Source organism: Callorhinchus milii, unplaced genomic scaffold (genome assembly GCF_018977255.1).
Source record: "Callorhinchus milii isolate IMCB2004 unplaced genomic scaffold, IMCB_Cmil_1.0 Scaffold4, whole genome shotgun sequence".
Classification (NCBI taxonomy): domain Eukaryota; kingdom Metazoa; phylum Chordata; class Chondrichthyes; order Chimaeriformes; family Callorhinchidae; genus Callorhinchus; species Callorhinchus milii.
The window spans coordinates 41,379,440-41,406,331 of NW_024704745.1; the positions used below are offsets into that span (position 1 = coordinate 41,379,440).

Genomic DNA, 26,892 nt, shown 5'->3' on the forward strand with positions numbered 1-26,892 from the left:
GGAAGTCCAGCATCTCCTCACAGTTGGAGTGTGAGGAGAGGATGGGCGAGGTATGGGAAGGTGGACGGAGGAGATGGTTAGTGGTGGAAAAGAGAAGAGAAGCCAGGGGTAATGCTTTGCCTCCAAGATAACCTTGGAGTAGAAGGAGGATTTGGCTGAGGCAAGATCTTGGTGTGGTGAGGCCAAATCTGCCCATGGATCGTTAGTTTGAAACATGTCCAAGGAAGATTAGGCCTCATAAATTTCAGAGATGCAGTTTGAAAGACTGGTAACTGAAGACACTCACAAATGCTGAGCCAGTTCTTCAAAGAGCTCATGTGGATACAGTCTTGTGTAGCAGAGCCCTGCGCTAGTTGTCCCATGTGTCTCTTTAATCTTTCTCCATGGATAATACAATAGAAGCATATGTCATTTAGTAATAAACTTCCCAACACACTGTGCCAAAGCTGCTGCACTCCACAAGTGGGCCTCACACTTAGTGTCTATTCAAACCATGATTAAATAACCCATGTTCTGTAACCCTCAGAGGTACAAACACTATGTAGATTTCCTGGCTTAGTTAACTTCCAGCATCAATTACTTGCTATTTTCAGCTGTGTTCAGTAACTGTTATTTACCAGTTGTAAATTCTATTTTCAGATGCTAAAATGTCTGTGCAGCTCAGATTTTCCTTTAAATCATGAATTTAAACTCAAAGAAGGGTGATTGATCCCAGGACAGTGGACTCATTTAAAAAAACAGATTAATGCTGTGATGGGAAGAGAGTAAGGTGGAGGTATTTTGGATTCTTCATCTAAACCAATCTTGCAATCTTGTGAGAATTTGCATGATTTTGTGCATTTTTCCCCAACGGCTTCAGAGAATCAAAGCAGTTGGTCAGTTGGTCATCAGCCAATCTGCTTGTTTCTGCTCAGAGTTGGAGCATGCAGTAAACATGTCAAGAATAAGAGAGAAATGTTAGACCAGCAAACAAATATGAAGAATATAAGAAATTATAGCAAAGAAAGCAGCAACAAAAGCTGAGGAAAGCAATATTCTGCAATTATTCGGGTGCACGCATAACTGGATAGCGATTGATACTCACAAAGTGAAAGGTGCTCTATAAATGCAATTTGTTATAGTTGTTATTGTTGTTATCGCTTTTCTGAGGGAAATAATTCCTTAAAAAAAATTGGTCACTTCAATCCACAACTGTTTGTGGAACATTGCTGTGCGCAATTGTCTGCGGCCTTTCGCCAACAAAATATATAGTCAATTCACTTTACAGTATATTCTGTGAAGGACTTTGAGATGTCTCGAAAAAAGTGATAAGGCGTTATATCAAGCATATCAAGTGCAAGGATTATTATTTTTATTATTATATAAATATCTGGTCCTTGTGATATTGGCTTCACTCTGGTTTCCTTGTTGGGTAGAGCCAGTTTTCAGGAACTGGCTTGATTTAAATGTCCTGTTCCACTGCATTGAATTAAAAAAAAACACTTAGTTGGGGCATTTTGCCCCAAGGTGCCCTGAAATCAGTATTGGATTTTCTTTTTCCAAGTTATTAAAGTTTTATTATCAGTTTTTATGGTCAAAACCTTAAAACACATTCACCTGGTCTATTGAACATTCCTGGACCAAGTGTGATTCACACTCATTGGAGTTATGCTACAGTAGACGCAAATCGCTTTCCTCCTTGAACCACCTTCGACTGATGGTGTCAGGATCAATATGATTCTCAGTGTCTCAGCCTATTCATGCTTGACGCTGAATTAATGCTTGGATTGCAACAATTAACCACCAATGTAAATTAAAAATGCAGCATTAAAAAGAATATTAAGTCAGAATGAGACAACTCAGAAAAATCAATTTATCTGTGGCTTTGAGCATATCGAAATATTTTAAATACAGCAAGTATTGCAATTTGAACTATTTCAATAATATTTGTCAGAAATTCTATGTTGTAAAATCTCCTGAGTACTCCTAACATTCCTCATAGACATGAGTAGGCTGCACACCTAATGACTATTTAATAATAATAATAATCCTTGCATTTGATATAGTGCCTTACCATGTCTTCGAGACATCACAAAGCGCTTCATAGAATATACTGTAAAGTGAATTGACTGTTTATTTTGTGGGCGAAACGCGGCAGCCAGTTGTGCACAGTAGTGTCCCACAAACAGTCGTGGATTGAGTAACCAAATTATTATTATTTATTAATTTTTTTGGAAGGGATTATTACACCCGGAAAAGCGATTCCCCAATTGACTGACAACCGGGATCCTATTTACTGCTAGGTAAACAGAGACGTGTGCGTGGAGTAAGGAAACATGCCCAATGTTTCACCCTGCCCGGTAATCGAACCCAGGTCCTTTCACTTGTGAGGCGAGTGCTCTAAGCAATATGCTACAGGACTCCACATTGAATAGGATTAAACCAAACTGATTTCACTTACCCTCCGACAAAAATAACTCTCTACATATTATTGGTTTTGGGGAAAAAAGGCTGGTAAATGTGACTTTTTTTTGGCCAGCTGGGTGTCTTGACACATTTAACAGTTAATATGTGATTTCTCTTTAGCAGCTAAAATGGAGCTTTATTATGAGATGTTCCCCCAGTTTTCATTCTGCTCTGTTAAAAGCAGTCATGTAAATTACTGGCCATTCTCCAATACCTCACTGAAGTAGCATTTTTTTCCAAAGTAGAACCCCATTAAAAGACAATTTGTTATATTGCAAGTTTGATTATGTGGAACCTGACATTAATTACAAAAAAATCCAAAATGCATGCTGAAAGCTGTCCGGCTCATTTTAAAAAGCTAATTCCAAATAAAGCATAATGTTTCAGGTGTTTCCTGCTTGCTAGTAAAAGTAAAATAGCATGTATTATATTAGGCATTATCCTGCATTATTAAACTGACACTACTAATTGTTCCTATTTATCGAATATGTCAGATAATATTTGAAAGATACAAAATATCTTTAGTCATAGATTAATAGAGTAGACATAGCTTGATTATGTTTATTGTCCTGTTTTGAAATAAGTTCTAATAGAATTATGCATTGAATATCTTTTGTAGAGATGATAAAATGACATAATGATGTAATATGTGCAAGCTTTCATTTTGTCTCCATATGTTTGACTGCACAGAGAATATCAGTCAGACATTCTGCAGAATGTGTCTTCAGCTCTATCTGTACAATTGATTGATATTGGACTCAGAGTCATTTTTTNCCGGGAGAATAATATTATTTAAATAAAGACAGATGTTCACATCTTGTGTGGACAATGACACTTAGTACGTGGCATCTCTTATTTGCATAATGTTTTTTCAGATTTGTGGACTGGGACTAATTCTCCTCTCTACTCAGTTAATCTTAAAAAACAAAAGAAGTACATTTTAGTCAGTGTCACAGCACTATGATTTTTGACCTTGTTGACTCATTGGAACTGTTGAAATAAATATTGTAAAATTAGCTGTTTGAGAAGTAATCAAATTGAGCTTTTCTCTGGGAAATTGGTGGTTATTACTAAGGTCACATACCAGCATTGATGAAATATTAAGAATAATATAAACTTTGAAAGACTATTTTGAAAGAAAGTTTGTGCATTAAAATTTGAATCTTTGATCACTGGTATTTTAGCTGACTTTTTTAAAAACACCCAGGAGATTCTGTACTTTAATACCTCCATTATATACATTTACGATACAATTATATACAACGTGAACAAGTTACACCTATCTGGTGGCTTTCTTATGGAATAAACATCTTAAAGTGCTTAACGATTACAGCAGCATACCCTGAACCGGAAGAAGGGAAATCTAAGGATGTCAGCCAAAAACTACTACTACTAATAATAATGATAATCCTTGCATTTGATATAGCGCTTTTCACGTCTTCTAGACGTCTCAAAACACTTCACAGAAAATGCTGTAAAATGAAATGACTGTATATTTGTGGGCGAAACACAGCAGCCTATTGCGCACAGCAGTGTCCCACAAACAGTCGCAGTTTGAAAATAACCAATTTATTATTGTTTTGGAGGGATTATTATTAGGCATGTGGAGTAAGGAAACTTGCCCAAGGTTTCGCCCTGCCTGGAATTGAATCCAGGTGTCTTCGCTTGCAAAGTGAATGCTCTAACCACTGAGCTACAGGACTCCACAATGACAGTATCACAGATGAGAGGCTATAGATATGCAGATAAACAGAATAGGCTGGGGCTCTTTTTGCTGGAATTGAGGTGGGTAAGAGTAACATAGTCAAAAACATAGTTTTTTAACATAGTCAAAAATAAGCTTTTAGGTTTTGAAGGCAGGGAGAAAGGAAATGACAATACATTTTGGAAGAGAGTTACAGAAGCCAGATTTGTAGTGGCTAAAGCTCAGCCAACAACGATGAGGTGGATGGAGTGAGATACTAGCAATAGACCAAAACTGGTTCATCTTGTGGCTACTAGAATTCAAGAGGCTACAGCAGATCAACATAATAAAATAATTAACTAATCTGGGATTATGTGTCGTGATGCAGAATGAAGAACTTGTCAGGTGGAAGGAGTCATTATTAAATTGGTTTGTCAATTAAAAAGCACAGATTCAGAAGCACAATAGATATTTTTGGTTCCTTATTGCTACAATTTACCTTCTTTGACCAACTCATAAAGGTCTAACACATGTACTAGCTGGTTTGTACATTTGGTTTGCTGTCATACCCGAACTCCCTTGACAATAAATAATGTGCTAATTGCTAAGAATTTGAAATACTACTGTAGTTCAAGCAGACAAAGAATGTGCAATGATTTAATCAAGATAGACAATTAGTTTAGTGACTGCAGAGTTGGCATCATTATTAATGTTAGCGCTGAGGAACAGAATTAGCTGAGACGGTAGCTATGAATTTGGCTGTGCTTGCTTGATTAGTTTATTGGTTCTCACACTGAGAATCATGAAAAAATCCTACAGTGCTGCCATCATAAATTCTAATTTTTTCTCAGTTACCAACTTTTAAACAATCTAGCAAATGGTCCATATCATACCTTATTCATGTCATGTGTTTTCTGTGGGTGTAATATTTATTTTTAAATTTTGTATTTGATTTCTGTGTGTAAAAACTATCATCTGTCATCTATTCAGATACGTTTTCATTATGGATTTAATAAAATGCGAGCTTAATCTGGTATAGTGCATTTGATTTTTTATAAATTAGGAAATCGACAAAATGTAAAATGTAAATCAAAGTGAAAGTAAAACAATTACATGGAACAATGTAGAAAGTTCATCCTCTTGGAAACTAGGTCAGAAGATATTTGTACATTCTCCGCACATCATCTCCTACGGTGGATTCAGTAGCTGGCAATTTAATTATAATGCCTGCTGTGATCCTCAAAAATGCGGACGATATAATGATTGTAAAGTGTGCTCTTTTCTTAGAAAAGGATAGACTCTTTTTATTCTGCATTCTTAAAATTATATGAAAGCTATAACAAGATACTGTAGCAAAGTGCGATGGAAATTTTGAAACTGGAACTTTTTTATATTGGGAATATAAAGAATCCAAATTACCTTATATTCTATAAAGTAACAGCATTTTTGTTAGAGGTTACAGAAGAATGGTTTTCCAACAAAGACCTGTCAACACCGTGAGCATCCTTTAATTCTCAGACATAACAGGTATGACTCAATGACTCTTACCAGATCTCCTGTCAATTGAGTCTTGTGAGGTTTGTGTAGGTGAATTTAAATTCTGAATATCATCCATCACTGATGGAATTTATGCTCCTGGATGTATCCCATTTGATCAGTGTCAGCGGTGAACAATCCCCTCTCCTGATTTTGTGAAAACAGCTGAGCTTGAATCTGCTTGTAATGGTTATTGAGCTGACCCATAGTGCTAATGGACTTGACATCCTCGATCAGCATTCTGTGAATGCCTTCATCATTGGAGGCAGATGGACATCATTCCCCCACTCCCCCCCCCAAGTGAAAATATCTGTGTACAAAGCTACTTGTGACAATTTGAACAGAAAAATCCCCAAAACAGCCATGAAATAAATGACCTGTTTATTTGGATAATTGTTAGCTAGGACACCAAGGAATCTCTTTTCTTTTCGCACAGTATCATGGGATCTTTAACATCCATCTGAAACAGGCAGATGGAACTTCCAATGGTAAACTGGAGTGGATACTAAGATAATAAGATTCTGAAGTGTTGAACATGTGTGCTAAATTTTAATGATGTTGATAAACATTCTTACTTATCCACTGTTAAGTTACAATAAACTCCTGATAACTCAAGCCTGGCTTAACCTGTCATGATACCTGGATGGTACCAAAGTCATCCAGGTGTTAATATCCTGGCTACATTTATTTATATATTTATCGACAACAACAATAACAACATATATTTATCAAATGTCTAACTTGCCACTCCTGATAACTCACCAAGTTATCCGGAGTTTACTGTGCTGTGCTACAATTAACTTTGTACAGATTGTTCATATATTCATATATAGTACGTTAAAGAAATTGGTCTATAAAACACACTATTGATTTTATGCTTTGCTCTATTCATCCTATTCACAGCTGATTGTGGCTCCTCATTCTACAACAGACGTACCTGTTAAGTTTTCTCCCTCAGCACTGGGGAAAGCCAATCACTGTGCAACTGTCATGTTCAAATGTCCTCAGGTAAGTCATTGTTATATGATGATATGTAAGGCACTCAGCAATTGTTCTAATGGTCTACTTCTAACAATATAGGTTCTTTGGACTCAAACCTCAAACTATGTCCTTAAATAAATTTGTACTAGACTTTGCTTTAAAAATTGCATGCTGTAAAAATACTGATTAAATTAGGTTCCAGAATGAAGCTGAATCTCCCAGTCTCAGAAACTCTTTAAGATGTCTCTCAATATGGGAGGCACTATGTAAATGTAAAATTGATGCTGTGCTGTGGATTACTACAATGTTGCAGTGGAACAGCTGAAGAATGTCTAATGTAGAAAGGTCTGCCAGGGGAAGTACCACTCTTATTGCACTGCTGAGAATGTGTCATTATTACAGGAAACCTGTCGCTTAGTGGTTAGAGCACTCGCCTCGCAAGTAAGAGGACATGGGTTCGATTCCCAGGCACAGCGAAATGTTGGGCAAGTTTCCTTACTCCACACGCACCTGTTTACCTAGCAGTAAGTAGGAACCTGGTTGTTAGTTGATTGATGGATCGCTTTTCAAGGGGATAATTAAAGGGATAATAATTCTTTCAATATAAATAAAAAATAATTTGGTCTCCCAATCCACAACTATCTGTGGGACACTGCTGTGAGCAATTGGCTGCTGCATTTCGCCCACAAAATATACAGTCAATTCACTTTACAATATATTATGAGAAGCACTTTGAGACGTCTCAAAGACGTGATAAGGATTATTATTATGTTGACTGGGCCAATTGGGGCCTTTTACAGTTTTGCTGGAGTCATTACTGCTAAGTAATGTTTTCTGAAAGCACACCAATTAGAAAATTGGTTCCTTAAAAGATTTCTGTGTCATTTTCTCATAAAATGAATCTTCATTGAAAACTTTTGCCAGGTCTATCTTGTCCAATTTTGTTTTATTTGCTCCTTCTGCAAAATTAGATATTCCATATCACACAGTAACTGTGTTGTGAATAATAATAGAAGGTTGTTGTCAAGTAAAATTAGGATATTGCCACTGTGGCTTGATTGCACCAGATTTACAGTTTCATTGAATTTATTTGGCGATGTACTTACCACAGAAAATACTTCAGATTTTAGTTCTTTTACATACATGAGTATGAGATTCAGCTTTCTTTTCTGCAATATTTAAGTGTTTTGGTAGAAATGGTAGTGTTTTGATTATTGTAATTTGCAATGGCTTCTCTCAAATATTCACATGTTTTAGTGTATTTCCTTTCCTCCTTCAAGGCCGGTCTCAAGACCTTTCTCTTTGAGCGTGCCTTCAGCTCCCCTTTCAACTCTCTACCCCCTCCTCGCCCCCTCCCTTCCCTCCCCTCACCCTGACCAATTCCCCCCTCCTCGCTCCCTCCCTTCCCTCCCCTCATCCTGACCATTTCCCCCCTGCTCAGGTCCTGACCCAACTGTCCAGCGCTTTGGGACGCCCTCCCGACGTGAAAGGCGCTCTATAAATGGAATCTTGTTGTTGTTGTATTTGCCTCTTACAATACAAATAATGATGCTTGATGGTTGTTTAGCCTTTCGAGGACCCCAAGCAATATCATATATTTTGTTTCTGTTCATTTTTGTATTATAATAATAATAATCCTTGCATTTGATATAGCGCTTTTCACGTCGGGAGGACGTCTCAAAGCGCTTCACAGAACACACTGTAAAGTGAATTGACTGTATATTTGTGGGCGAACACGGCAGCCAATTGCGCACAGCAATGTCCCACAAACAGTCGTAGTTTGAAAATGACCAATTTATTATTGTTTTTGGTTTTGGAGGGATTATTATGCGTTTACTTTATTATTTGAACTATTTACCAAAATATGTTTCTAAGATCTATTTAAAACAAAGAATTTGTAATTTGAAAACAGAAATGCTTCAGTTGGAACTACTGCAAACATCCATCGCAAGATTTGCCAAAGTAATTATAGATGATTTCCAGCGGTCATGCTGATTGTATTTTATCATTTTTACAACCTATTAAGTAACAATTTCAGACTTCAAGAATTTCAAGTAGAGCTTTTTTCCTGGTTAGTGACGTTTTAAAGAATGATTGATCGTGGTATGGATCAGAACATTGTCGTTCACCTCTAGTCACTTGAATTTGAATCCAATCCAGATTGATGGGAAAAGCATTTCTTTCCTTCTTATGTGAAAGGATTCTGACTATCTTAATATGGTTCTCAATTGCTGAGAGTCCACAGTATAGTTAGTAATTAATATAATTTGCCACCATTGAGCACTAAATCGGCAGATTCACTCAATGGATAGGATTGCTGGTATGGGAAATGTCACACCAGTTTAATGGTGTGTTGTTGGAGGCTTCAAGAATATTGAAGCAGTGTGATCAGGAGCTTAAACTGAACAAAATCTCCTCCGTCTCTAAGCTAGGGATTCTAAATGCTGAAGCTGGGTGTATTTTTTAATCGTCAAGTCACCAGGTTTGCTACTGACGTCACTTTGTTTCTCGAGCATGAACTCCCGAGGAGAAAGAAAACCTGTGTTCTCCCCATCCAATGATTTAGTTTTTACAGTTCAAATCTGAGGCTAAGGGTCTAATTCATTTGATTGATAGTATCATGACACATTTTGTTAAACTTTTGCTGATAGTAAAATGATTGTTTTGGTGAGCGTTAACTGTAGGAAATATTTGCAGATTTCTACTCTTAAATGATCATTTTCCAATTTTCTCAACAGTTGGAGGAATGGATATTTTGTCTGTCAGGAATAGGGCTCCTTCCCCAACCTATGGAATCGGTTAGCATCAGTGCATTGATCAACTCTCATTCGTCAATCATCTTACAATTCAGGAACCCCACTGATGAAGTTGTCCTTGTTGATGTGGTGCTGACAGGTAATGATCTAATTTAAATTCACTGTTTCATGATTTTTCTGCTTCAGTAATAATAATAATAATAATAATCCTTGCATTTGATATAGCGCTTTTCACGTCTTCTAGACGTCCCAAAGTGCTTCACAGAATATACTGTAAAGTGAATTGACTGTATATTTGTGGGCGAACGTGGCAGCCAATTGCGCACAGCAATGTCCCACAAACAGTCATGCAATACTTGTTTTTCAATGTTCTTAAATGCTCTGTGATCTAACTAAATAAAACATTCTAAGAACAATAATTGACCACATGAATAGCCATGTCAGAGATCATGTAGAAAGCAGGTGCATCTTACACTCACTTATACACTTATACAGTATATACTTATACAGGATGATTAAAGTAGATATTCACTAATATATTTTTCTACTACATTCTGATAGCAAATCACCTAAAACATAACTTTAAACCAAATCAAGTGCAATTAATAGCTGTTTCACAAAATCTAGTAGTTGGATTTATACCAGCGTGTACACGTGTGTACAGCGTGTTACCTAGATTCTGTTTTGCTTTTATTGTATGGTAAGTTGAAGAATCACAATTTTTATCAATCACATATTAAAATCAAATTTTTATCAAATGTATTGACAATAAATCTGTGCATATTTTCAACATTGATAATAAATAGGTAACTATTTAATATAAAATTGAAATATTCTAATGTGTGGTAATTTGCACTTTAATACAATGCAAAATCTTATCAAGTGATATGATCCTGAATTGTTGGAGCATTTCAATCCTTTAGTCTTCATTTTTCAGATCCGAAACAGGCCACTCATCAACACAGTGCTTCAGCTCTGCGTCAGTCCACCAACAATGAGCTAGCTTTCTGCATTCCACTGAGGCAATCTAAAGGTATTCATTGTCAAGACTAACAGTAGCATTCGGCCAGTAAACTTTTTCATTGTACACATTTCTGATGCATCACATCTAAAATGCAACTGCATAAATGCTGCCCTCTGTTTAAAACAAAAACTTCCTGGTCTGTCCTAAACTTGCTTTTCCCCACCCATGAAACTATGCCTTCCTGTCCTGAAGTCTTGGCATATACAGGTGAAGTACTTTATCTTATTCAAAAGCAGAATTCGCTGGAAGGAAGGGTTGTGGACCCAAACATTGACTCACTTTCCTTTCTCCATAAATGCTGCCTGAACTGCTGAGTGTTCCCAGCGATTTCTGTTTTTGTTTCAGATTTCCAGCATCTGCAGTATTTTGCATTTTACTTCACCTTATTGTTATTTTTCAACTATGAATGATTTGTATACAAAAATATGATGCTCTGAATATTACATTAGTTAGAGAACCCTGAAGATGCCACATGTTAGAATAATTGTATTGAGTGTGAGGTGGAACTATTTAAGTCTTGACATTCCTGCCATCAGCTTGATGCTTCTCTTCTTTTGCCAGGTTTCCTTGTTAATATGGTGGCATAAGTATAGATGCAATACGCCCGTTTTTTCTTGGATATCGTTGTTGTCACATGTAGGAATCTCAAACTATCCCACCACCAAAACATTTTCAAAACACTGATGTTTTTTGTTTATAGTTGCACTTGTATTTTCATTCCAATGTGATGTAAGATAGAAATGATTAACTGATTAATCCCTCCTGTATGAGACAACCTAGAACTGATTTGCATGATCCTTTGATTTGCCAAATACAAACTATACAGTGAAAGTCACCTCCTATTGGAATATGGTACATTCTTCACTGTCATTGCTCTCAGGACTCCATCTTCACAATCCACAAGCCTTGTGAAGCTTATATGGGAATAAAGACAAATTGTATCTCCTCCTGCCTATCTGTCTCTCTGTGAAAGCGTATGATAAACCCTTTTCTTCCTGCTTCTTGGATCATTGGCTGATGCCCACTGAATTCCCAGAAGAAACATGTCCAAGGAAGATTAAGATCTCATTAATATCACAGATACAGTGTAAAGACTGGTAACTGAAGACGCTCACAAATGCTTTGCTAGTTTTTCCACCTTTGCTGAGCCAGTTCTTCAAAGAGCTCATGTGGATACCGTCTTGTGGTAGCAGTGCCCTGCACTAGTGGTCCCATCTTTCTCCATGGATAATACAATAGAAGCATATGTCATTTAGTAATAAACTTCCCAACACACTATACCAAAACTGCTGCACTCCACAAGTAGGCCTCACACTTAGTGTCTATTCAAACCATGATTAAATAACCCATGTTCTGTAACCCTCAGAGGTACAAACATTGTGTAGATTTCCTGGCTTAGTTAACTTCCAGCATCAATTACTTGCTATTTTCAGCTGTGTTCAGTAACTGTTATTTACCAGTTGTAAATTCTATTTTCAGATGCTAAAATGTCTGTGCAGCTCAGATTTTCCTTTAAATCATGAATTTAAACTCAAAGAAGGGTGATTGATCCCAGGACAGTGGACTCATTTAAAAAAACAGATTAATGCTGTGATGGGAAGAGAGTAAGGTGGAGGTATTTTGGATTCTTCATCTAAACCAATCTTGCAATCTTGTGAGAATTTGCATGATTTTGTGCATTTTTTCCCACGGTTTCAGAGAATCAAAGCAATCGGTCCAGGAAACATCAGCCAATCTGCTTGTTTCTGCTCAGAGTTGGAGCATGCAGTAAACATGTCAAAAGTAACAGAGAAATGTTAGACCAGGAATAGAATATGAAGAATATAAGAAAATATAGCAAAGAAAGCAGCAATAAAAGCAGAGAAAAGCATTCTTCCGCAATTATTCGCGTGCACGCATAACTGGATAGCGATTGATACTCACAAAGTGAAAGGTGCTCTATAAATGCAATTTGTTATAGTTGTTGTTATTGTGTTGTGGTGGAAATTCTTGCTGACTTTCCACCACCACCTGAGCAGAAATGGACTACCCATATCACTCCAGCTAATAGTGACCAAACCCTAGACCAGCTACAAAAGTTGTCTGTATTCGCATTTATGCACTAGATAATTACCAATGAGCAGCAAGACACATCCCATTATTGGTTTGTTTAGATAATCAAAATGAAAATTGGATAATAATAATAATAATCCTTGCATTTGATATAGCGCTTTTTATGTCTTCTAGTCGTCTCAAAGTGCTTCACAGAATAGACTGTAAAGTGAATTGACTGTATATTTATGGGTGAAATGCAACAGCCAATTGCGCACAGCAGTGTCCCACAAATGGTCGCGGATTGAAATGACCAATTTATTATTGTTTTTTTTTTAGGGATTATTATCAGGCATGTGGAGTAAGGAAACTTGTCCTAGGTTTCACCCTGCCAGGAATCGAACCCAGGTCTCTCGCTTGCAAAGCGAGTGCTCTAATCACTGAGCTACAGGACTCCACGACCTTAGAATGTTTCTCTCTTGAAGCTAGAAAATATTTCTGCTTACCTCTTATCAAATGTCATCAGCTACCACATCGTTGATTTGTAATAATATGTAAAATCTACAGTGATGAAAATTGCACCACAATTGTTACTTTTGTAAGTCTAACAGCAATTCACTTCTAATGGACTACAGTAAATTGTGGTAAATCACCCCTTTCCTCTGGATGGAGCTTTGTTGTCCTTATATGACAACAATGCAGATTTGTATGCCAAGCAGGCCTGGGATTCAAAGTTCACTGTAAAGAGGTGAATATTATTGGCTGCTAAACCTGAGTATTTCTGCTCTTTGGAACATAATTAAATAGTGGGATAACATCATTATATGGATAAAGTTTTCATTCTATCAGGTTTAGAATGACCAATTTATATAAATTTAGATATATTTGGTTTGTGTGCCAAAATGCAAACTTTTTAAGGAGAGAGATGACAGACATTTTTTTTTTTTTTGCAATTAATGATAATTTAACTAGTCCTAGACAAGGTGCAATCCACAATGACAGTCCTGTCAACCTCTTGATATATTCTGTTTCCACCTGAATGTCATTGATGTAAGTCTCCTATTTTTTGTGGTATTTCTTATTTTAGCCATAGCTAGCTTCTGCAGAATGCCTGTAGCCAAAATTATTTTTACTTCTGATTGTGTAAAGTGATGTTTTTTGCGCAGTTAAAAAGGAATATCAGCAAAAATTTGATTTCCCCTATGTTTTGGAAGTTATATTGATATCTTTGGACAGAGAATTTATTGTGGAATGAAAGGAATAACTGTCACGTCATGAAAATTCTGCCTTGATGGATATCTACCTGCAGTTGTGCGCTTCTTTCCTCCCCCTCCCCCTAACATCATCTTGTGGAGTCCTGTAGCTCAGTGGTTAGAGCACTCGCTTTGCAAGTGAGAGACCTGAGTTCAATTCCAGGCAGAGGGCGAAACCTTGGGCAAGTTTCCTTACTCCACACGCCTAATAATAATAATCCCTCCAAAACCAAAAACAATAACAATAACAAATTGGTCATTTTCAATCTACGACCACGTTTGTGGGACATTGCTGTGCGCAATTGGCTGCCGCATTCGCCCACAAATATACAGTCAATTCACTTTACAGTGTGTTCTGTGAAGCGCTTTGGGACGTCCTCCCAACGTGAAAAGCGCTATATCAAATGCAAGGATTATTATTATTATTATTACGACTGTTTGTGGGACATTGCTGTGCGCAATTGGCTGCCGCATTCGCCCACAAATATAGTCAATTCATTTTACAGTGTGTTCTGTGAAGCGCTTTGGGACGTCCTCCCGACGTGAAAAGCGCTATATCAAATGCAAGGATTATTATTATTATTATTATTATCATCAATATGATTAGGTCCAAAGCTGACTGTGGCCATCATCAGAATTACCACATTTGAGAGATGCTTATTTTTCTTGAGCAAAGTCATTACCTCATTAACTGGCACAGAATTATTATGCTCCACAAACCAACAACTCCAATGCTGGTCACAGATTGGTTCAACCATTCTGAAGAAGTCAGTGGAGCCACACCACTGAACACATAACAACAGGACATTTTTTGTGATGTGGTATTTATCAGTGATATTTGCTGTATCAAATGTCACAATTTTCACCCCAGCAGATGATAGGTGACGTAATAGATTTTATTTTGAATTGCCGTCTTCAAATCTGTTATCAATCCATGACAATAATCATAGTCATAAATTTCTTGGCAATTCTGCCTGATATTGTTTAATAAATTTTGATCATCATAGTTCCTGGAATTATTCTAATTAATGCATGTATCTGCTGGAAGGCAAATTATAACATTATGCATGCCTTTTTGAGGAAGACTGATTGAGAAGCACAAATAGAACTGTCAAATATAATAAAACTTACATTTGATGCATGCCAAAAATTGAATTCTGCTTATGATGGAGTGGACAAATTAAAAGCTAAATTATAAAGATGATTATTACCAAATGTCTGTTATATGCCTGGTAACACAGAAAGGTTGAGTTTTATCTATTTGCCTATTTTTAACAGATGAATTTATCTTTTGTTCCACGAATACATTAGATTTAAAATGGTTCAGTGTGGAAATGGGTGTTGTGGTATGGGACTAAGGTATGCAAATCAGGAAGGTTCATATTTGGATCTGTGGTCTGTAAGTCGATCTCAGCGAATGAGATCGTGGGGTAACACCGTCGATCCCAGTAGAATGATGTATCTGCATACCGACTATCCACAGGTTGAATATCTGCAGTGAGTTCTAATATGAAGCGAAAATTATTGTACAATTCATTTTGGAAATTCACCGGCGAGTAGTTTGATTTTTTACATTTGGCAGGGCTTGGAGTGAGACCAGAGAGGTTTCAGAAATCCTCTTAGGAAAGGAGTCTGAGGGCTGCCAGAGGCCCCAGTGGGGTCTAGAGGTGAAGCCCCAGCTGCCAATGGATTTTCAACCTTTTCCAGCTATTTCTGATACTAGTTTTTAAGCCCTTTGTTACTAGCTTTTAATGCTACAAAACAACCTACATGTAAACCAAGGCACATGTAATCTTTGCTTATTGATCATCGTGTGATTTTTTTNCTGAAAATTAGTTCCAAAATCCAGTGAAGAGAAATATGGAATTGAACTTGCCCTTTACACTGCCTTGTAATTTGAAACTCCCACATAAATGACCAATGATGAGGAAGTGGCTGGAAAACAAGCGTCTGGTCTAATGGGAGTGCAAGGGAGAGCTGGGATTGACCAGGGATTGAAAAAGGTTGGCACCATCCAACAGCAATACGATGGGGGCCTGAAACTGTCCAATGGGAGCATGCGTAGTGGTCTCCCCATTTTCCACCGGTAACTGTGTCAGGTCCCCTCAGGTTCTGCATGTTCTGCGGGTGCCAATAGAGGTTTTTGAAGGGAAAATACTTAAACTTAGACAAAAANCAAGTTAATAAAACAAATATGTAATTATTAAAGTCAAAATAGCATATCAATACTATCTGCGCATTCATATGAACACATGAATATTATGATTCACTTCATTTAACAAAAGTGTGTTGAACAATAGCTACCCGATAGTAATTAATGCTCAGTTGAACTTTTTAGTTAAAGTTATCAGCACTTAAGAAGAAGTGCATAATCGAGATGCTCGTGAGCATTTTATGCTTGGTTGCTATGGTAGAAATAGAGATCTTATCTACAATCACTTATGTTTCTGAATGGATCAATGCAGAATAGGAAAGCATAACATTTTGAAAATATCAAATACATTTTGCATTTAAATATTTTATAATAATTGTGGGCAGTATTAGCTACAATATGGGTTTTATTGCAAAATGCTTATATCCATTTATACACTGCACCATCAGCATAAAGAATATAATTATGGAAAGAGCTGCACCAGCAAAGAATTTATAGGCATGATTATAGAATTAAGATGACACAAGCATTTCAGCAGTAGCTGCATAATAGTTATAATAGTAGTAAGAAAATTAGTACAGAACAAAAATGGCACATATAAAATTAGAAACTATACACTTGGGTCAATAAATGGAAATTTATTGACATATTATAAATCAAATAGTCATAAATTAGATAATGGCTGTCTGCATTATTATTGGTCTGATCTTCTTTCACAATTGCAAGGTTTTCCTGATGAATGTGGTATGGCACAGAGCTACAGGGGAACCCTGTTATAATGCCTCCAGTATAGCATTGTCTTGTTTATAGTGTGGTATCCTGCAGATTTGTGCTAACTAGAAGCTCGATATACCTAGTTTCTGGCATTGATTAGTTGCCTAGTTTCTCACGTTTAAAAAATTATTGATTCTGGTCTTCTTGAAAGAATTTTTTTTAGTGCATTATGTGCATGAATGCTATGAGCAGGAAATGTTGCTGATGTCAGTTCCTCTGTGCTATTGTACAGTTGATGTCACGAAACAAAGAAAGGTCTGTGGTGACCTGAACTTCTGAGCTCTGATTTTACACGCATAGTTTCCTCTACGAGAAGTGACTTTGTTTGGTAACGACAGATATTTTCTTTTGTTTTATGGACGATGCATCAGTGAAAAATAAATGTTTTGAACAACACATTTTGCAACGAGTATTGTGAGGAAAAGAAGTTTTAATATCATGTCCCCCAAATCTACACATATACTTGGTCAAGATTGCAATTAGATGTATTTTCAAGGTTTGGAAGGTCCATTTATTAAAACAATTCTTCAGTACTACTTGTCCGTAGTTCTAACATTTTTAACTTAAAGTTAAATTCTAATAGATCTTCTTTGTTGGTTCACTGGTTCAAATAATTTACAAGGTCAGCATTCTGCCACTTAAGTGACAAAATCCTTTATTTGGCAGCTAGCTGTCTGACGTGCAGCAATCCATCCATGCTTCAGAATATCCAAAACAAACTGAGAGTTCCATGCATTACATCTGCACATGAAAATTCCTGAGATGTTTATTGGAATGAAATGCAAACTCTCTCCCTGGAGGGACACATCCTGCTTACTTAATTCTGCAAAGTATTAGGTGAGATTGGCAAAAACCAAGGCTTGGGGGTCCATAATGTGCATTAGGATCCTGCTGGAGTCTAACCAGCTAAAACCACATAGCTTGCCATTGAGATCACTATCTGGTAAGCTTCCTGCTGCTTGTCCAGATTAAACAATCCTGCCCGTAGGATTGTAGGGTTAACAGGAGCTGAGTGGGAAGAGTCCGCTCCCCCAGTGACTAATCTGCCCTTCCAAGTCCTGCTGATGAGCTAGGCTGGCTGTGCTGTCATTAGCAGTGCCCTGGAATACTGCAGACCCGCCTGGCTCAGGAACTGGACTTCTGAGACCACCACAGAGGGTGGGTTCGATTCTGACATTCTGTTGCCAAACATGTCACATTGGAGCCTGTTCAGCTCCAAGGAAACCTTGCTTATCTCCCCCCTCCCCAGGAGGTCACTAGTTGGTCATTTAACATCTGACAAGCACAGCTTTGAGTCCTCGCTAGGTGGGTGGTCAATGCCATCTTCCTGCCCACACCTCAGAAACACATCCCTTTCTATTGAATGATGATTCCTGTAGGAGTCCTATAGCTCAGTGGTTGGAGCACTCGCTTTGCAAGCGAGAGACCTCAGTTTGATTCCCAGCAGGGCGAATCCTTGGGCAAGTTTCCTTACTCCACACACCTGATAATAATCCATCAAGAAAAAAATAATAATAAATTGGTCATTTCAATCCACAACTGTTTGTGGGACACAAATATACAGTCAATTCACTTTACAACATAATCTGCGAAGCGCTTTGAGATGTCTAGAAGACGTGAAAAGCGCTATATCAAATGCACGGATTATTATTTTTTATTATTCCATCAGTTGGAGGCGCTGACCTGCCTGCAATGGTGGATTCCAAACGTTGCATGCACGAAGGAATGTTCACAAACTCGGACTCCAGCTAATGCTTCCAGCAGCTGTCACCCCAAACCTCAGAGTTTGCTCATCAGCTATCTGACTGGCATCTGCCTTCAGCATTGTGGGAGGCGATAACATCCTTTGACAGGAAAAATATTCTGTTTGGTTCTTTCAATAGTTAAAGTAATTTGTCTTTTTCCAAATTAGGCAAGAAACAGAAAAAAAACATGAAAATAGGCAGCAGTTCAAAAATGCTTAGATCCGGAATAGGGAGGAGAATTTTAAGTTGGAAATCAATTTAATAGTCTTATTATTGAAAGTCATGTGGCTAAGAAGTACAGTATTTGGGAGTCTGCATACTCTGTAAGCATTTTAAGAAGATTGTTTAATAATTTACATAATTATGGATACCCATTTCAGTCATGAGAAAATTACTTCTAAGATATTTGATTCAGTTCAAGGGTATCAAACCCACATGTGGAATGTAACTTCTAAAGTAATGATACAGATGGAACTCAATTATGAGCGAATAATTGACAGCAAGAGATTACTTGTTTTTTTAATAATGTTTTATCACTTTATGAATTACTGTCAAGTGTAGTGACCATTTTGTGTAAATAAACATAGCAGCAAGATCCCAGAAACAGCCATGATTACTCTGGAAGATGGTGGACAAGGAAAATCTATCCTCTCATTGATTTTGAATAGTGTCATGGAATTTTAACATGTACTTGAAAATGTGTAGGGGAGGCATCAGATTAAATTAAACTAAAACATTCCTGGTCGCTCTTCAGCTCCTCCCACTATTTGTGCACTTCATTGGCACAAATGAGAGACTATATGAGTTCCAAATCCCGACGTGAGGCTTGAACCCACAAACTTCTGACGAAAGGCAAGAGTGTCACCAATTGAGCCAGGCTGATACACAGTCCGGAAAACATTGAAACTTACATGAAGTAAAAGTTAAAATAAAATATGAAGAGCTTGTTATTTCTGAATTTTACGTAAGTTAAATCCTATCATAACCATTTGTAAATTTGTCTTCATTCATCAATATTCAGTAACAGCTGTAACCAAACCAATTTGTTTGTATTCTTAAAAGTACAATACAAAATTACATTTGTAAAGCGACGTCCCAAGGCGCTGAACAGTAAGGAATTAGGACCTGTGCGGGGGGCGGGGGAGGGGTTGTGGGTTGGGATCAGGGAGGTTGGAGGGCAGAGAGCGTGGGAGGTTGGCCAAAGGCACGGTATAAGAGGAAGGTCTTGAGGCATGCCTTGAAGGAGGCAAGGGAGGATTAGAGGCGAAGGGAATGTGGGATGGAGTTCCAGAGGGTGGAGGCAGAGAGGCTGAAGGCCGGACCGATGATTGTGGGGTGGGCCGGGTATAGGACATGGAGGGAACAGACAGGTTGATAAGAAGTTAGCAGGTAAGAGAAGTAGGAGGGGGCAAGTCCATTGGAGAGCTTTGAAGGTGAGGACAAGAATTTTGAACTCGACCCTCTGAGGGATGGGGAGCCAGTGGAGCCAGGGTAGGATGTGTGTGATGGGGTCACGGAGCCTGGTGCGGGAGAGGACACGAGCTGCAAAGTTCTGGATGGTCTGCAGCTTGTGGAGGGAGAAGTTGGGAAGGCCGACAAGCAGGGCATTGGGTGGGGGGAGGCAGAGCGAGTCATGGCACAGATGTGGGGGAGAAAGGACAATTGAGAGTCGAACAAGACCCCTAGGTTCCTGACTGCCTTGGTGAGGTGGAGTATGCATCCTTGAATGCTGATGCTACTAGTCCCTGATGTGCAGAGGCACTGGCACGAGCCACTCAGGAGAGCCTGGGTCTTGCTGACGTTCAACTATAGAACGTTCGCTCTCATCCAGGACTTGATGTCTGACAGGAAGGCTGTCAGGACATCAGGGTCCTGGGGTCGAGGGTGGAGGCAAAGAGATAGAGTTGGGTGTCATCCGTGTACATGTGGAAGTTGATCCCATGTCTGTGGATAATGTCACCAAGAGAAGTAAAACTAGTAGGCTGAAAATAATAATAATATTCCTTGCATTTGATTTTGCGCTTTTCTAGGCATCTCAAATCCCTTCACAGAATATAATGTAAAGTGAATTGACTGTATATTTGTGGGTGAAACCGGCAGCCAATTTTGCATAGCAGTGTCCCACAAACAGTCGTGGATTGAGTGACCAAATTATTATTTTTTATACAGGGATTATTCTCCCAGGAAAAGTGATCCACCAATCGACTAACAACCGGGTTCCTACTTAATGTTAGGTAAACAGGCATGTGGAGTAAGGAAACTTGCCCAACATTTCGCCCTGCCGGGAATAGAACCCAGGTCTCTTGCTTGCAAGGGGAATGCTCTAACCACTGAGCTACAGGACTCACTTATGGATGTATGTCTGGATCTTGGATTCATAATGTGATTTTTAAAAATAAATTCACACATTTAAAGGTTGCTAAAGTTATAGGCCAATGGAAAATAAGATGATGTTATCTGCCAAAGGTCAGTATCTTCATTCCCCATAATATTTGTAGAACTGAATTAAGAATACTGCTGTGTTTAGAAGGTAGAATTTAGTTGATATGGTTACATATGAATTGAATTATCCACAAAAGATTATCACAGAAGATTAGGATTTATAGAACAGATACTCTTCCTAACGCTAGATTGAAAAGAATGATTACTTTGTTGGAGATGCCAGCTATCTCTCAAGTGCATTGTTCTTGTGCTAAACATAGTGACAAGAACATCAATTAGTTTTGGGCTGATGCACACAAAAGGATGTAAAGTAGCTGAAGATAATCACAGCTGTGGTAATTACCAGTAGATCTGGGGTGCATTTGAAATTAATTCAGATTCCAGAGTTTATATACGCGGAGAATTCATAACCTCTTCTAAAACCAAGGTTCACTTTAAGTTTTGAAATGTAAAATAAAACAGCCTCTCATGTTGCATTATGTTGTGTAGCATTTTGTTCATTGGAACTACAGTAGTTGAAGATTAATAAGACTGATAAAGTATTGTAAACAACTTTCTCCATTATTTTAATACTGAAGATCAAAATGCCAAAAGATCAAAGTCGTTCATTCACCCATTCAGTTTCCTATCAAAACTACTTAGTTTTGCACTACTCATATTACAATAACAACTTGCATTTACAACAACAACAAAGTTACATTTATAGAGCGCCTTTCACGTCGGGAGCGCTGTACAGTCAGGTGTCGGGGCCGGAGAATGGGGGAGGGGTGGTGTAGGGGTGAGGGAAGGCAGAGAGGTGGGAGGGTGACCAAAGGCACAATCGAAAAGAAGGGTTTTGAGACCGGCCTAGAAGGAGGCAAGGGAGGAAGTGAGGCGAAGGGACTGTGGGATGGAGTTCCAGAGTGTGGGGGCAGAGAGGCTGAAAGCCCGGCCACTGATGGTAGGGCGGGTCGGGCGGGAGACATGGAGCAGGCCGGAGCCCGCTGAATGGAAGGAGCGGGCAGGTTGGTAGGGAGCCACCCTTCACGTGGGTTAGCGTCCCGGAGCGCTTGACATTGGTGGAGTGTGACATCGAGCCAGGGGGGAGGGAGGGGCGAAGTGGCCGTAAACACGATCAAAAAGAAGTTCTTTAGATGGGATTTGAAAGTGGGGAGGAAGGGGGCAAGGCAGAGGTATTGAGGAAGGGTGTTTCAGAGCTTTGGGGTGTAGTGGCTGAAAGCACAGCCATCGATGGTGGAGTGGAGGGGGCGAGGGACGAACAGGAGGCCAGAGCTGGCTGAACGGAAGCAGTGGATGGTGGAGTTGGGGGTAAGCAAATTGGATAGGTAGGGATGTGCGAGGACATGAAGGGATTTGGAAACAAGTGAGAAGATCTTGAAATATTAATCACCTCCGAAATCGTAATGCCGCTTCCCTCTCCTACATTACTCCCACACTTATTGTCTCTATTGATTCATGGGAAACAATGTTCTGACACGTCGAATCATGTGCACTTACCGGCCATCTGTGTTAAATCTTGGGAAACATAGCCTTGATCCATCGATGCATGTGCAGAAGAATTTCATGCAATGGCATTGTTTTCTGGTGAGCGCATTGAATCGCGGGAAATGTAGTCACCACATGTTCACTTACAGGCTGCAGTGATGAACTACCACATACGCACTTACCTGCTGCATTTAATTACGCATGTGCAGCATTGATTATTGATTTAAATTGGATTTCCTATGACTTATTCACTTTGCCTGCAACTCGGATTCTGTGAAGTTATAATCAATGTTATAGTCCCTACTGATACGCTTTGTGAGTTTTACTGTAATTTCTATCAGTGATTTCTAGACAATATTTTATATTCTAAGAATCATGCTATTTTCTATTAAAGTAAGCATTCAGTGTGGATTTTACAACAAGTTACATTTATATAGTGCATTTCATGTTGGAAGGATGTCCCAAGGTGCTGGAATGTTAAGGGTTTGCACTCCAGCTGGCACTATATAAATGCAAGTTGTTGTTGAACAAAATATTAGTATATAACTTAATGGATTGTTTTGTCCCATTCTATGTAGTGATTTAGTTGATGCAGGTCTAAATGCTATTTTACACCACATATTAAGTTTAATGACTTTGACCTATCTACTTAACATAACTGCACAATTTTACCATGTACAAATACTGAATTATATTTGAATCTAAAATTAAATTAAACAAAATTGCTTTAATTATTTTATAAGGGTCGAGGGGCAAATTCGTGAAACGTACTTAATGGAGCAGAACAGCGCCTAGCTCACATCTACACATTTGTTACATGGAGTGCACTGCATAATCTCCCATGTGATTAATTTATGTGAAATGATATTTAACACATTCCAATAACTTCGGCACTGATTTTATGATATGATAGGGTGATAACCAACATTTGAAATGTTTTGATTTGTGCTGATTTTCTAAAACCTCACACGATTCATCTATAATGCATAGGAATGTGCAGCACCTGAAATGACCACCGAAGTCCAAGCAGGATGTCATAAAATTAAAAAAAGAAGTTTTCTTGTAGGCTTTAATCAATTTCTACCCCAAATATTTTTNGCTGACAAAATCTACTTTCACTGTTGCAAATATACCTTCTGCTTTGTTCTTCCTCAAACATAAGGCATAAATGCAGATTAACATTTAATCTACATTTATGTAGCAAAATGGATTTAAGAAAAAACACAGCTCAGTGCCTTTGAGTTAACTTCTTGGGATTTGGATAAAAAGTGAGGACATGTGATTACAAGATCTTCCAACCTACTGCTGCTTCTATATTCCCACAATATTTAATATAGAAAGTTTGGGTTGTCAATGATTCTGGGTGAATTACACATTTCTGGCCTCTAGAACTTAATATTTCTGAAGTGCATCATGACACTATACCAGTTATTCTTTTGAATAGGAATCACACTTCTTCCAAAGGCAACGTTGGACATCCCTTTGATTTTTTCACCCGATGAAATGAAATATTATGAAGGGTTGATTATGGTACAAATTATGAAAGAAAATGGAAAGAACTGGAACTATGACTATCAACTAATGCCTAAAGCAGATCCGAGAAGGTAAGGTAGAGAAATAATAATAATAATAATCCTTGCATTTGATTTGGCGTTTTTCACGTTTTCTTGACGTCCCAAACGCTTCACAGAATATACAGTAAAGTGAATTGACTGTATATTTGTGGGAGAACGCGGCAGCCAATTGCGCACAGCAATTTCCCACAAACAGTCATAGATTGAAAATGACCAATTTTATTATTGTTTTTCGTTTTGGAGGGATTATTATAAGGCGTGTGGAGTAAGGAAACTTGCCCACGGTTTCGCCCTGCCTGGAATTGAACTCAGGTGAAATGTAAAAAGGATAACCAGAAATATGTGTTCTTAGGCCCTATGGAATTCATAGAAACAGACAATAAAGTTTCTACTATAAATGATAACAAGTACATGACTTGTGGTAGTGCTAAATCATCACACAAGCAAACTTACTGTAACATTTCTCTAAATATAAAGAAAATGAGCAGAAGTAAATTTATTATTTTTTCCTGAGGTGCAATTGCCATTGAAGTTACTCGACAATGAACACTATTATACCAATACCACTTATATTGCTTGCCTGCATCTGCCCGCAAACTGAAAGGCAAATCTTTCTTGGGGATGCATACCTGTTGCTTTCACATCAAGAATGCAAGACCATAATAGAAGATCACAACCATTCAGCCCATCAAACCTGTTCTACTGTTCTTTAGATTATAACTGCTCTACAACTTAATGTTATTTCCCGACCCTTTATCATATCCCTACTTCCCTGCTAAATATTTCAACTGACCAATCTCCATCACAAGGATGAAAAGGAACAAAATTGTGCAGTAACTTTACACACAATCCAAAACTTCTGAAGTTTAATAAATATGGTGTAACCTGAAAAAAGGCAAATATATAATTCTTGGCCCGAACTGCCACCATTATCTACAAAATACATAATGTTGTTGCACTATATGCTCACAGCTCACCGCCAATTGAAGTGAGGAGACAACGTCCACAAATGTAAAAATAATGAGTGTGGAGAAAAATGCCACTGGCTTCCACCTCAGTGTCACATTCCGTGCTGAGGATCCACAGCTTAACAGTAGCAGCAGTGGAAGTTCCACGCCATGATATTCAACTGATATTCAGATGGGATTAAAACTCATGAAAAGCCTGGAAACCAGTAACAAATGATGGGTCGTTTATCAATTGGAAACTCTCTTAATTGTAATTGGTGTATTTGCAAAAATATATGTTGTATTTTTTAATATGAATCCACAGAGATTACTTTGAATTTTTGAAATAATCATCTGGGCGTGAACTGGATGTTAAAAAAATGCTTCCCTAGCACTGAACTGTAATTTTTCACACTCTACATGTAAAATACCAAGCAATATTTGTATGAGGATGTGATCACCTCAAAAAGAGAAACAAAATTGAAAACTTATGTGGGTAGAGCAAATGAAAAAGATTTTTAGAATCAGAAGCTGAGTCTGAATACAAGCTCAGGTTCAAATATTACAAAAGTAGACAGCAGCAATCGGCTTTCTAGCAAATAAAGAAAGGGTCATATACACAAAGACTTAATTGAGACTAAGCACATCTAGTCTGTACTGCTGGACACTCTTGTGTCTGATTCCTGATTTAGAACTGTACGTGTACTGTTAACATGGTCACCGAACTACTAAAATGGAAGAAAAATAAAGATTAGACTTTTTCCCAAAGGAACAGAAACAAACAATCAGATATTCTCATGTCAGTTCACATGCTGTTGAACACGTGAATGAGCTTTAACTCTAGAACATTGTGATTTGTTGTCTCCTTTAGGAGGTTTAGTGGGTTAAGCAAGATGATTGGTTTATCCCAGGATGGTCCAACTGGCAACCCGTGTGCGGATTTTGTCTGGCCCATCTGGTCCCTCCATAACCCGTAAATGTTATGTTATGTTTCTGGAAGGGAAACACAAACATATTGCTTATGCAGACCACAGACGTTTCTCAAACAGGGCATCTGGCCCTCAGCAGCCAAAAGATTGGACCACCCTGGTTTATGGTATAAACATGAAAAAGTTACAGGCCTATTCTTCTCTTCCACTACCCTAGGCTTCTCTTCTCCATTATCAATTGGCTCCTCTGTCCACCTTCTCATGTCTTGCCCATCCTCTCCTCCAACTCCAACTGTGAGGAGATGCTGGATTTCCTTGAGACCAAAATTGAGGGAATCTGTTAAGCCGCCTCTGCACTTCCAAGCGCTACACCCACCCCATCTCTTCCTTACTCTTAAGCCCTACCCATTCCTCCCTCCACACCTTCAAATCTGTCTCCCTCTCCTCTCTCACCACCACTATAACCTGCATGAAGCCCACCACCTGCTCCCTTGACCTCATCACTACCCCTCTCCTTACCTCCAGGCTCCACCTCCTTGCCCCTTTACTCTCAAATCTGATCAACCTCTCCCTATCAACTGCTACCATTCCAAACCCCTAAAAACTGCTGTCATCACCCCTATCCTAAAAAAACCTTCCCTGGACCCATTCCTGCTCACTATCTACTGCCCCATTTCCAACCTCCCTTTCCTTTCCAAGGTGCTTGAAAGAATTATTGCTCCTGTCACTCCCTTTACAAACTACTCCATTTGGGTTTCCGTGCTGCTCACAGCACAGAAACAGCCCTGACCAAGGTGACAAATGACATTCTGTCCATCTGTGATCAGGGCTCCCTCTGTCTCCTCGTCCTCTCTGCTGCCCTTGACACTGTGGACCACTCTGTCCTTCTCCACTGCCTTTCCTCTCACCTTAATCTTCAAGTTTCTGTCCTTGAATGATTCAGATCTCTCACACCAGCTCCACTTTGTCTCCATAAATGGCTTCTCCTCCATTCCCCACGCCGTCTTGTGCAGCGTTCCTCAGGGCTCTGTCCTCAGCCCTCTCCCCTTCCACCTGTACATGCTCCCTCTTGATGACATCATCCACAGACCGTGGGGTCAATTTCCACATGTACGCGGATGACACCCAACTCTA

General features: G+C 38.6%; 1 protein-coding gene across 1 annotated transcript in view; it reads left to right on the plus strand.

Moving 5' to 3' along the window:
• Positions 1 to 26,892, plus strand: part of LOC103185538 (cilia- and flagella-associated protein 47-like) — a 174,702-nt gene that overhangs the window by 123,315 nt on the left and 24,495 nt on the right. The window contains exons 55-58 of the mRNA XM_042334120.1: positions 6,569 to 6,673; positions 9,385 to 9,541; positions 10,340 to 10,435; positions 23,753 to 23,912. Coding sequence (XP_042190054.1) covers positions 6,569 to 6,673; positions 9,385 to 9,541; positions 10,340 to 10,435; positions 23,753 to 23,912 — 518 coding nt within the window. The remainder of the gene's footprint in view (positions 1 to 6,568; positions 6,674 to 9,384; positions 9,542 to 10,339; positions 10,436 to 23,752; positions 23,913 to 26,892) is intronic.